Source organism: Haliaeetus leucocephalus, unplaced genomic scaffold (genome assembly GCF_000737465.1).
Source record: "Haliaeetus leucocephalus isolate CR32 unplaced genomic scaffold, Haliaeetus_leucocephalus-4.0 Scaffold973, whole genome shotgun sequence".
In the NCBI taxonomy this organism is placed as follows: Eukaryota; Metazoa; Chordata; class Aves; order Accipitriformes; family Accipitridae; genus Haliaeetus; species Haliaeetus leucocephalus.
The window spans coordinates 2,697,852-2,711,235 of record NW_010973409.1 but is presented as its reverse complement, the minus strand read 5'-3'; the positions used below and the strand labels follow the sequence as shown (position 1 = coordinate 2,711,235).

The window sequence follows — 13,384 nt, the reverse complement described above, 5'->3', positions numbered from 1 at the left end:
CAGACAGTGCAGAAATGCAGAGATTTTTATATTCACTGACAATTAATGAAAGTCCCCATGCCTCTGCTGATAAATAACTGTGGTGCCAAATATGTGCACGAACTCTGTGGCGGGGAGGGGAGGAGGAGGAGGATGCAAAGCCTGCCCGTGCGGGGAATTTCCTTGGAGCGTGCACATACCTTCTTTCTCCCATGTAGGTTTGTGTTTGAGCTTGCCCTTTCCTCCACGTGTTTCCATCTCTGCCAGCAGCTAAATGGAGAGGCTAATTTGAGAGACTGCTACAAGTAATTGCAGCATAGTAATTGCATAGCTAACATGAGTCTTTTCCTTGTCCTGCCTGCTGCAGGAATCTGCATGTCTCTGCATGGGTATAGCTTGGCGGGGATTTTTTGTTTGTTTTTACTAGGAGGTCTACTACTTTGTTAGAATAGCTGTTGCTTAGTGTCTTTCCTTTGTAGCTCTGTGCAAAAAAATTCCGTGTATGTCTAGTAAAATTGTGACATTGTCCTTGGAAGATGGTGCCCCTGCTCCAACCACCCGAAAACTCAAATGGATAAGAACAGAGACCCAAATAGCGTAAACCAAAATCAGTCATACATTTGGGGGATAACAATTTGGAAGGTCTTTCCTGATACTGTGCTTCCATGCAAGAGAGCAGCTACATAAATGGTTTGGAAAAGTGTCATTCTTTATGAAGAAATACTGCGCTTAATTAATTCTTGCTCCTGGGAGGTCAACCTGGGGCACTCATTATTGTCTTAATTGGTGGTATAAATCCTGAGGCACTGGAGGGGAAGAGAAGAAAAAAACGATGAGCAGTTAACAACACATAGCCTTTTGGATAAGTGCTAGCCAGTTGTACGACCATCCTAGTGACATTTTATGGTTTTATTGGGTTATAGGTCTGGTCCTCCACAAATTAGGTTAAAGGGAATTGATTTGCATAAACAAAAATATAAGAAAATAGCAAAATGCAATAATTTATTCCTGAGTTCTCCATTAAACTGTGTGAAATAACGCAGTGCGCTGCAACTCAGAAAAGCATTTCTTTGATCTCATGTTATTCGTATTAAATTATATTCATTACTCTTCCCATCTGGAGTTTCCTAGCAGGCCAAAAATCATCCTACAGACATTACTGAGAGGAAGTTAACTGTAACTTTTTAATTATATACATTTCATCTCCTTTTTTTTTTTTTAATTTGAAGAAAGCAGATGGAAGTGCATACCAGCACCTTCCTCTCTGTTTAAATTACTGAAGTGGAGAAGCAGAAAATCTCAGCCATTCTTTCCCCTCACATATTGTTTCAAGGTGATGACTGTTCTGTCTGGAGACTTTGACATGTTTGCTAAAAAGGTCAGGAGTTCAGTGAAAATCGAAATTGTGGAGAAATCCATGCGTAGTCTTAGGGATGCTGTGGTACCCTCACTGGAGAAATCTGGTTGCTGCAGGTTTGCAGCTGATTGAACGCATCTACCCCGTTTCATCGGTAGCTGCCTTTCTGCCAGCTGGCCAGCAGAAGTGTTTCAAACTCCCCAGAAAGAAAATCAGCGTTTTGATGTTTTGGGGCATATATTTAACATTAGGTCAAGGTTTGTGGAATTGGAAGATGTGTTGGTGTGGGGCGCCATGAAAAATGGGGTTTGTTTCCAGCCTCACCAGTGGCTAATGGCTAATGGGCATTAGTAGCCCTGTGAATAATTTTCTTCAAGCTCTGTCATCAAAATTGGGGTTTTTTTCTTACCCTCTGAGGCCCACAAGACTTTTTTCACCTTAGAAACTATTAGCATTTATCAAGCATGGCCTGCTCTGTCTTTGCCGGAGCATTTTTTGCAGTTGTGGATGAGCATCCTCATATTGGTAGCTCGATGCGGGTGACACCTTCCTCATCTGCCTGTCCCTGTCCTCTGGGCCTTTTTCTTTTTTTAAGAAATGAGAAAACCCTGAAACCTTTCAAACTTTTCCATTTGTGTAAAAATAATGAAAAGAGAATAGGCCTTTTTTTCCCCTTAGTGGGTTGCTCTTAGGTCCACAGGTCTGTATTCCCACATGCAAGATGTGGGATAACACCTGCTTATTTTTATGAAGTGTTTTGAGTTCTGTCAATTTAAAAAAAAAACAACAAAACAAAACCCTGGTTTCAATAGCAAATCCGGGGTTCTTCAGCCATGGAGCGTTACGGCTGCTCTTCATCTGCAGAATAGCTAGCTAGATGAGACAAAAGGATGGCAAGCACAGTTTCTGCTGGAAGCAACAGCAATGACAGACAAACCCAGAGCACTTCCCAGGGTGGGCTGGTGGCCAGCCCCTCTGCTGCCGGGTGGCTGGCATCTCTAGGTGCTCGCTACAAGCTATTGACATTTAACAACATTTATTAATTTGTTTTTGCAAAGATCTGCCTATCCTGCCCCGACATACATCATCAGCACAATTTCTTTGCTTCCTGGCAGTGAGCCTTCCTCTACTTATTGTTGTAGCTGCTTCCATTTTGTGCCGGCGGTGGTTTCCAGCCACAATGTCAGACAATTAATTTGTTTATTCTGCAAGCCGTGACTTCCAAAGCGTGATAGACAGTGCAGACATCCCGGAAAAGTACTGTGCAACTGGGAGTATGCTCATTTTTAGCTTCCTTTTAGATAGCGGCTTTGGCAGCTTTCATTACTTGTGGGGTCTTGTGTTCTGGCTGCAGCCATTTTACAGTGTCTTTTGTACTAGATGGAATCACTTAACAGCATATGCTGGGGCTTTTAGGTCTTTTATAAGCCTTTCTATGCAACTCCAGTTATGGGATTGCGTGTTACCAAGGCCTTTCGGAGCAAATATTCCTGGTTAACAACTAAAAATTGTGTGTTTCAGCCCTAACCTGACCTCTGATCCTACCAGGACTTTGTGAGGAATGGTCTTTTTGTTCCTTGACTGCTGCCACCTGTAATAAAAATACGGCAAACCACATTCAGTTCATGAATGTGCCTGGGCAATTCCCTGGACACAGAGCAAAGTAGTTTTGTGCAGACCTCATCACTGAGAGAGACCTTAAGTGTCTCTGTTGATGCTCCAGAGAGAGCAGGAACAGGGTCCTTGCCTTGCCCAAGTACGTTTTACAGGGTTAGCAAGGATAGAAGGTAACTTGAATGATTAAAATAAGTAGATTGAAAAGAGGATATGCATCACAAGCAGATTTGTTTTGTAAAAAAGGTACATATTTGTACAGCCCCTATTTCAGAATAAAGCTAATGGCAGAGGTTTCAGGTATGTTGTGGGCTGGATTTTCTTTTTGGTTGTTACTGGTTTTTATCTTCCCCTTCAGAGCTCAGTCGGTCAGAGTTTATAAATGACTGATAAACTGCACCATTGAAAAGTCCTTCCTACTCCTTTGTTTCTTTTACGGTAAAGTAGCAATACACTTCACTCAGCAGCTTATTTTGCAGATTTACCACAGAATGGCCTCTAAATCTGCCGGAGTCATAGCTGGCTGCCTGTATTTGGGGGTAATCAAAGCTGAACCACCTGAACTGAGCGGGCTGTTCAAACCGATTGAGCTCACAATAGCCCTTCTCTGCTGATTACCCTGTCCCTGTCTTGCAGTGCAAGTTTTCAACTTGTAAGCCCGCTACATCTGCAAATAAGATTTGGCATGCCCTATGCTGGCAAAATAGTTTTAAGACGTTGTTGAGATCAAATGATCCATCTCTTCATGCAATGTGCATAACTTGAGCTCTAAATCATCTGACTTGCCAAAATCAACTGGACAGTGAAGGAGAGGGAGCTCTGTACTGAGCTCTCTGATTTTGACACACTCACCGGCAAATACTACAAAAGTAAGTGGTGAGTGGGATGAGGTGGGGTTTTTTGGCATTGTGTTGAAGTTAGATTGACTAAATAGGTTATTTAGTTCTAAGCAATAGAGCTAGTAAACTGGGTTTATTTTCTGCTTGATACATACGGTTTCACATATCACTCTCTGCTTTCAGTGCAGCAGATAAGGTATCAACACAATTAAAAGTGAAAAATAATCTGTCTGCTCTGCCAGTGGTGGATGTTCAGAGAACACACACTGATACAATAGATTTCTGAATAATTTATACTCAGCATTTTTTCCTTGCACTCGGTAAATGAGGACGCCTAATGTGGCATGGTCAGAGTGATACTCTATCTGTCATCCATTAAGATAACAAGATTGGTGGGCCTGGGAGGAGCATGGCATGGTGTGCAGAAAGATGAGATTAAAAATCGAAATGTTTGTCCAAAATGCTTTGTGTTAAAAGGTGCTGATAAAAGCAGCTCAGAGGGATGGAATTAATTCATAAGTGTGATTTCTGCAAAGCTTTGTTTGTCTTTGCTAAAATAAAAACACAAGATCCATGTTCCTTTCAAAAGTTGTGGATAAAAGGAATATTAGAGCAAATCACTGTTTCTGATAGGCCTTCAGTAGCTTCCTGTACTTCAAATTCAAGTACATTGTAGGTGCTATCAAAAACAATTATGTATGACAGTAATGCTTTATGTCTCTCAGAATGGTTTTTTTCTTTATATTCATAAGGCATTTTAAATTACAAATAAAAAAGCATCATTTGTGCTTGTTTTTGCCACGAGTGTCTCATCTCCTGTCACAGGGTGTTAATTTGGATGGGATGCTGAAATATTTGCATTAAAAAATTGCTCATGTAAATATTCAGCCAAACAGATTCCTTTTGAGGTGAATGTATTACAGTAAGTAGTAGCTTGTTTTCCAAGAGCCAGTAGGCGCTACAAGTTGGTTAATTTAGAAGCAGTGATGCTTTGCTGTCTCTGAGGTTTCTGACAACTTCTTAAGGTTAGGTTGCATTCAGATTTTCTTGGTTTTTGAAGAAATTGTTGGGGTTGTGCGATCAGATGGACTTCATTTGACAAAAAGCACTTGGAGGAAGACTTAGGCTTGCTTCTAACTTTACTGATTTTAGTGAACAGGCCAGTGTATTAATTATACCTGTGCTGTCTGGAACCCAGCCTTGAAATGGTTTAAATGTGCTTCTCTGTTTAATCAGGTAGCAAGCACCCGCTCTGCCCATCCCCATGTCCTGCAGGGTTTTCTCTCACTGCAGAGCTGCAGGTGACCAAAGCAGGTGAGGTACAAACCCCCACAGAGGGATAGACAGAACGTTGTCTGTTTTTTAAGCCCAGTGTCAGATTTGGGAAATGTTTCTGGGCATGACGCTACTTGCAGTGCCACCCAAAACTTGGCGGCTTTGCAGCACCAGGCTTGTGGAGGTGGGTGGGGAATTAGAGCCCCAGCGCCCAGCAAATGCTCCTCGCCTGCTGGTGCTTGAACTCCTGTCACTCCCCCTATGATGGCTTTGGTTTGGGGTGTGTATGCAAAGAAATAAAATAATATTTATAATCTGGGCATTTTTGTTAGTATTTGTCCAGAGGAAATTTTGAAGATCAAATTTTTACAGCGACATGTTGCTGAGGTTTTAAAATGAGCTTGCCACAAATCTTAGTAGAAGTAGTATCCCAGTGTTGTCTTAGGGAAGCGTACCTGGGGAGTGGGCACTAACATACTGTTGAGAAACAGGTCCTTCGTTTTGAGCAGGACCACATTATACCTTTTTTCACCTGCATATTTTACAGAAATAAGTTCATTTTTCTTTCTGTTTTGTCAGTAACTCCAGGAAGAAAATACGAGTGTTAAAAAGTAATTTGTAAAGCAACAGTCTAAGCTTCCACGATTAATATCCTCATCTATATCTTTCACTATGTGTAGGACGTTGCCTGGGGAGGGTAGGCTGTTAAAGAAACTGTCTTCATTTTGACCTGGAGATCTGCTTTTTCCGAGTTTGTTCTTCTTAAGCCTTTTATATTAGTAATGAGTTCGTGAATGCTTTATACTTGCTGTCAGCAGGAGTTGGATCACCTTTTTCTGTTGGGCTGTGTGGTCAGCTTCCTATGGCAAGGACTGAGACAGCCTCCTCTGCTTTCCTTCCTGATGGGCTGTAATTAAACGCTGGGTTAAAAGAATGCAGAACCTGCATCTAAATATCAGAACAACAGATCAATCAGTGGGTGCCATTAGATACTGGTTGTATTTTGGTGAAGTACAGGTATATTTGGAGGAGGCTGTTTCCTCTTTTCCCTGTATTGGGTGACACTTTTGAAGCTCATATTTTGTTTCAAGTGCCTGTGTCAGTAAACCAGAAGTCTCTTGAGCGTGGATGCGTGGCAGTCTCTGCCCCAAAGCATGTGCCAGCAAAGAGGAGGCTTTGGGGGCTGGTTTTCTTAAATTACTCCAGTTGTTCAGTGTGGTGAGACAGCTGCTGCACGAGGGTCATTTTTGTTCATTTGGGCCATTTTGTTTCCTGCCCTGTCAGGCTGGTGGTAGGAGAGTTATTCCATCGGTGACTGTGGGTGTTAATTTACATGCAGCACTGGATTAAGCTGGTGTGGCTGCAGGGGAAGCTACCTGTCTTGGCTTCCCCCACCTCTTTCCAACTAAAAAGTGGTGACTGAATAAGCCATATAGAGACCCTTGAACCAGCACAGCTCACACTTTCTGTCTGTTGAGTTAAACCAAAATAGATGTCATAGACTCCTCACTGTTCTAGTTAGCATTGTCAGCAATTACCGCAGAGCTGGGCATTGCAATTAGGGGAATAGCAAAGTAAGAAAGTAGTAAGTAAATATTACCATAAATTTTCTTCTCAGCAAGTAAACAAATGTATACACACTTGCCATACTTTGCATTGCAAAGATTCAAGCAGTGTTAATGATCAAAGGTGTGCAATATAAAATAGCAGTGCTATTGATAACTTAAAAGGTTTTAATTGTCTAAACAAATAGCATTAAATTATTCTTCTGTATCCAGTAGCTTAAGGAAAAGAAAGAAGTGAAGAGTTCTTATTTACCTCTCTGATGGTAGTATTAAGTATCTTCTAAATCAGAGGAGCTAACTTCAGGATAAGGCTTGCCTGTGCAAGAGCCGCAGAAAACTATTGCCAGGGGTTACGTGATTAAGGAGGCATTTTTCAGTTCTGAGTGAATCTGAGGTATTTTCATAACATTAGCATCTATAGCATGTTGGGTGTGCAAGGAATTTATGACCAGCCCTTACTGACTGTGCCTGCCCTACCACTCCCTGATGGTATGGCCAGAAACTCTCCCAGTTAACTCTGAACGATAGGGGTTTTGGCTTTTGAACTACTCACATATCTCAGCGAGTGCTTCTAGGAGAGCCAATTTTATAGCTTACCATGATTGCATCTTTAGATAAATGCATTGTGGTCACAGACCTATCATCTGCGGCATCAAGTTTACCACTTCCCTGTAGGGTGTAAACATGTGGCTGGTTGAAGAGTTCTAACCTCTCAAGCCCTCCAACAAATATTGAATTGCTAACTATTCTTCCATAATGCTACAGTGTTGACTGAAATTTGACCCTGGTGCTTGTGCTGAAACGATTTTCAAAATCTGAGTGAGAAGGTTAAATAGTGCTGTCAAATTTCCAAATGTCCGTTGCAGAAATACTTTTGCTCAATATCTGTGGGTTGAGCCTAAAATGCTTAAAGTAATCCTCTTTTTTTTTTCTTCATTATTATTTGATATTATCTAAAGCTTGGGGTTTAGTGCAGATAAAGAAATTAACTTGTTTTTTTGCCTTTTTTCCGTGCCAGCTAACTTTACCATTTATGGCTGTTTATCTCTTTCACTTACTGAAGGAGGAGTCCAGTCAAATGGTGTTCCTTAAGTACAAACCAGACCTCTAGTTCTCTTTAATTTCTGTTCAAGATCATTGTAATTACTTGATTATTTTCACAGCTGCATCTGAATAAGAAAAAAATGCTGTAATTGGCAACTTTTACAAATTCACAACTCAATAACCTGATGCTGGAACTTTTCCACCTGCAGAAGCCTCAATTACTGTAGGAGTTCCAGCAGCTAAGAGACCTGGGTTTGAAATTATTTCTCTTTTTACTTGCAGCCTTCGAACTAGAGAATCTCTGCAGTAACAAAAATAGACGGGACCTTTAGGCTGAGAGAGGCTGTTGGTTGTTGGATTAGTGTTTGACTTCCAAGTGGATCTGTCAGGAAAGTTGTTGTTTACCCAACTCATTACTACATCCATAAGCCCAAACTATTTTTATTTGAGCTTTTTTGTAAAATCTAGGACTTCATTTCCTGAATGCTGTTACTAGTTCTAGTTTTGTTTATTTTGGCCTTAGGTTGCATTATTTAATTAGTTTTTATTTAAGAGATGAGTCTTATGTTGCAAGAAACAGTACTAAATTATACTAAGACTGAGTCTTTAAAGATGCCATACTCCAGCCATAACTTTGAATTTATTTTGTTATTTTAAAGCAATGTTAGTGCCTGTCTCTAAGGGTTATGGGAAGCTCAACAGTTTATTTGATTTTTTTTTTTTTCCCCCTTGATTTCAGGGCTTTTTCCGCAGGAGTATCCAGAAGAACATGGTTTACACATGTCACAGAGATAAAAACTGTGTTATCAATAAAGTTACCAGAAATCGCTGCCAGTACTGCAGACTACAGAAGTGCTTTGAAGTGGGAATGTCCAAAGAATGTAAGTTGTCTTCAGAAACAATTTATTGTTTGTCATATCCTACATATATGTGGCAGTCCCAAGGGAGAAAAATACTATGCAATTTTGTGATTGAAGCCAGTATCTGCATTCATATGCAGAGAAAGGAGTATGGATTTTGTACACAACTTCAGACCTGTACTTTGCGAACTTCTGAGTCCTTAACTTTGCAGCCTAAATGCCATCAGTTAAGAACTTCCAGTGCAGCACACTGCCTGTGCAGTGTGGCCACCCTGTGTGGGGATGAGAATGCCCAACTGGGTAATTTCACCAGGTTTTCTAAAAGAACAAACCCACAGATACTTGCTTTAAGATTGGATTATGTCCCATCCGCTCTAGAAATGGCTTCTTGGCGCAAGGGCGTAAGGGGAACAGCACTGGCTTCTTAAGCTCAGTTTCAGTCCTCCCTCTGCCCTGCAGACCTGCTCACGGCTTTGCTGGGCTTGTTGTCAGCCCAGGCTGTCGTTTCACAAGGGCTTCCCACAGGTGCTTGTCCTGAGGTCCTTCTTTTAGTGGTAGCACCAGTTTGTGCCGTTTTACAAAAGTGACGGTACAACAGCCTTGAGTCTTCTGTTCTTACTGGTTGGAGCCTCTCTGACAGGTGAAACAAGCTGGCAAATCCTCTTTGAAACCTGCAAAGCCAGTAAACCTGACTATGTAAAAGTGCTGCCAAGTGCACAAAAACCCCAAAGGATTTTCCTCTCCCATCTTTTCTAGAAATCTCTGGTTTGCCCTTTAAATTAACATTTTAAAATATTTAGGTAGAAATCTGCCATTTTTCTCTTTTTCCAGTTTATTGATATCCCTGTCAAGCATGAAAGTTTAGCTAAAAAAGCCATTCTCAAATCCCCGTGGGGTAATGCTTCTGACACGTTCTTATTTTTGATTGGAGTGATTACAGTACAAAAAAGTCTTTGGTGTAGTGATTTGTTTGATTGTTGAGAGTTTTTGCCTCTATCAGTGATGTTCCTGATTTCAGTAGATCAATTCCAATAATAAAACACTACAGAAATTTGCAATGTGTGCATAAGAGAGGGGGAAAAAATGCCCAGTACCACTTCTTTACTTTAATTCACCCACAGGAGTTCCATGGAGACACTTAAGACCAGAGGAAAAAATAATTGACACTGATGAGATATTTATGACTGAACTGTGACTTAAACCAGTTCTCATCCTCAGCATTTCTCCTTCCTGCATTGCATGGGACTTCCCAGTAGTTCCCTTCTCTGTACTTGGGCAGGAGCTGAAGCGGTCCCAGAGTCACACTGGTCCCTCCTGTTTGCTTCCTATTTCTCTCTCCCACTCTCTCCTTCCTCTCCTCTCCGAGGAAGAGTGTTGAGGAGCAGAGAAAGAACCGGATACATCTTTAGGACCACTTTGCAGTGTTTCCAACTCCTTTTCATGGAAATCTGAAATTGTGGTTATTGAAAAGGGCCAACATCAAGTTTCAAGCAACTGGGGGAGGAGGTCTTAGGATTTCCATGATTTCGCTTGTCCTTGTTGGGTTTTCTAGTTTTCATGCGTGCCTGAAGTGCACTTATCTCTACTTATGTATAGATTTACTGGAGTGGAGACCATGACGGGAATAAAGGATAAGGTAGGCTAAATACAAAAATGTAAGATTGAATGAGGAGGTTTATTGATAGGTATTTGATGGCATATATATCTGTGCACGTGAAGCTTTTTTCCTTGCTAAAATCAGTATGATGCAGTTTGGAAGAGAAGAAAATGCTTTTCTCACCTGAGGGCTTGTTGGTCTTGAATTCTTAAGGATTTTATTGCTGACGTGAAGTAGTAATCTTATTAAATGCTGTAACATCACATCAGAGTAGTTTTTGGAAATATCAGCAGTATTTCTAACACATTAACCAAAGTTACTTAGGGTAAAGTATAAAGACTTACTGCCTTTTATGTGATGGATTGTTTTCTCCCATAGGGTAGCTAGAGCTTTGCCAGCAAGAGTTAAGGTTTTGCTCTGCCTGTTTCCTTGGGTGAACTGAGTGAAATTGCCCTTTGGCAGTTGCCTTTATCTCAAACCACTACAGGCACCGAAAGGGGGCTAGCAGGTTGGAGGGGGAACAGAGGATACTGGGGAGAAGTGAGGGATATCCTCTGGCTGCATTTCTGTAGAAGGCATTTGCAAAGGAGTAGAGAAATTATTTTAAATGTCATCAGTTTGAATGCAGTGTGTCTTGTCTTCTGGGTTTAAGAACTTAAGTCTGAAGTTATTCCGTGTTATCCCTTCATAAATAGGAGCTTTTCATCTCTTAAGAGATTTGCAAAGCTATTTTCTTATCTGACCTTCTTTCATACATGTCTCCAGGTTTCAACTCCGTTTCTTTAGAAGTTTATGTAAACAAAGGCACATTTGTCAGTGGGCTTTTTCTTACCAGATAGAAGTTTTCCTTTTCCCCCAGCACCTTATTCACATTTTGTTTTTCTGTCTTACAGTTCTGTTACCTTGTAATGAACAAAGCCATGAACAAAGGACAGAAAAAAAAGTATCAGAGAAATCTCATAGGGAAACAAGCCTACAGTACTCAACCCAGCCCCAAATGGGGAAAGTAGTCGTGGTGGGCAGCTGCAAATAGGAACCCCAAGGTCTGTTCCCAGGAGCTAAGGAAGAGTAAATGCAGAATTTCAGTATACAGAATAATCTGTGCTTAAATGCTACAGTCCTGTGTTTGCTTGTTCTGCCTTTAAAGGGCATGCAAAATACTTGCATATGGACTCCATTTTGAGCTTAATGAGCGTTTCACACACATATCAGAGATGAGATGAGAACTGGCTGCCTAGCCAGTGTGATAAGGTAAGAATGGAGGTACAGTGTTTTGGAAGAGAAGAGGTGCTGAGCATTTCTTGTATGCTTTTATCTTGTTTTAGAGAATGAAGTGAGATGATAAAGGAATGCACCAAATTTGCATTTCTTTATAGGTTGTTTTGTTCGTGTAGGGGAAAAAAAAGTTATCTTCTACCCCATGTTACTCCCCAGATCTGATCAAGAGAGGTCAGTAACAAGACTGCCTCCAGGGCAGGAGTGGAGCTATTTGCTTTGCGATAGTATCTGCAAGACCCGCTGAAACTGGATCCCACTAGTGTAGGGACTGTCTTTCATTGTGCAGTCCCTGTTGCAAAAAGTTTGTGCTCCAAATAGACAAGACAAAGGGTGTGAGGGGAAACGGCTTACTGATATCTGTCTTATCATCCTACAACAGGGCAAAACACAGCTTGAAATAAAGCCCCGCTGTCTTTCATCTGATCCCCCTCCTTCAGAAACTGCTGAGCTTGTGTCCCTGCAACCTGAGCTGCAGCTCTCAGTGTAAGAGCCCGGAGCCAGTCCCTCCACCAGCACCGCATCGGGTTTTGGGTTGGTTGTATGGGTTAGTTCATGTGTGGGTGCTCAGGAGCATGTAGGTGCAGCTGAGGCTCTGATCCCCACTCCAAACCGTTTCTATCCTTCTTACCCTTCCAGCCTGTTAATTTTTTTAATTAACATGTAGAGACAAATGGTGATCGCACAGGATTTTTTTTTTTTTTTTTTGGCTGCCGCTGAAGTGAGAAGGCTGCTGAGGCTGACAGTGGCTCATTATGTGATAGAGAGCCTTAGGAAACTAACCTTTGCCCTTCTTTTACGTGATCTCTAAGCTGATGTTGAAGCACCATCCTTGGCCTGACCCCAGGTGTCAGCAAGAAGCACGCTGTTGCCTGGATGCACGGACCTCGGTCCTCAGGAGCTGGCGAGAGGTCACACGTACCGCGCTGCCTCCCGCAATTAAGGCAGCACGCGGGAAGCTGGGCAAAACTCTCCACAATAATGGACTCTTTCAAGCAGGATGCTGGAACATACGCTTTGTAAGGTGAAGCCTGCCCTTAAAGAAAACCTAAACGGGATTTATTGCAGGGTACAAGGGGGAAGAAAATGGAGCTTCCTTCTGCCACAACTGCTCAGCTTAGCCCAGCAGCTCTTCCACTTCCATCCTCTTTTATAAAAGTTGCAGGCCGCAAGGACTGCCACTGTGCTTGATGGTCTTTGGGGTCCCCCTCAGACACATACCCAGCACGTGTACCGGGGTGTGATGCAGCGAAGCCCTCTGTACTGGCATAAACCTCATCTGCAATGAGCTCTAGTAAAGCAAAATTACATTTATAAAGGCACAGAATTATTGTTCCAGATTGCCTCAGTGCACTGAAACAATGTTCAGATTTGTAAATCTGCTTACAATTAACCTCACTGGAGGGAGGGAAGGAGGAAGGGAGGGAATGCAGGGGAATTACCATGAAGTGGAGAGAATCCAGTTTTTGTGCTCTGTATTTGTTTTTTTTTAAACTTGCACAGAAACGTCTGTTACTCTTTGTCACAGACTTCGAAGTCTTATAATATTTAAATGTTCATGCTTCTCGGAACATATGATTACATTCTGCTACTGAACAACAGAATGAATTGATTTACTTATTTTAATTCTGGCAACCAGGAAGCATCAACTTGAAGAACTGTCATGTTGGTATTTTTTATTTTATATTTCTGTTTCATTGTCTTTCAGACTCATTAGCGAAACGCGATTCCATCTCCAATCAGTGGTGGCTAAGTGGAGGGCTAGTCTGCATAGTTGTGTTTGAGAAGTTCATGCAGATTCCACTGATGTAATTTTAAAGGAAATTGGTTAGAATGCATGAAATCTTTGTTTAGATGCTTTTACTCAGAACTCAGAACTGAACTGAACTTTTTTATTCTTTTCAGCCAGCAGAAAGTACTGGATTTAAGAATTGCGTCTGCTTTGCTATGGGCTAGATTTTTAACTAGATGCCTAAATA

General features: G+C 41.5%; 1 protein-coding gene across 6 annotated transcripts in view; it reads left to right on the top strand.

The window, feature by feature from the left end:
* RARB (retinoic acid receptor, beta) overlaps positions 1 to 13,384 on the top strand; it is a 196,705-nt gene that overhangs the window by 140,950 nt on the left and 42,371 nt on the right. For all 6 annotated transcript variants that reach the window (XM_010584349.1, XM_010584348.1, XM_010584353.1 and 3 more), the window contains one exon: positions 8,413 to 8,554. In XM_010584349.1, the coding sequence (XP_010582651.1) occupies positions 8,413 to 8,554 (142 nt within the window). The remainder of the gene's footprint in view (positions 1 to 8,412; positions 8,555 to 13,384) is intronic.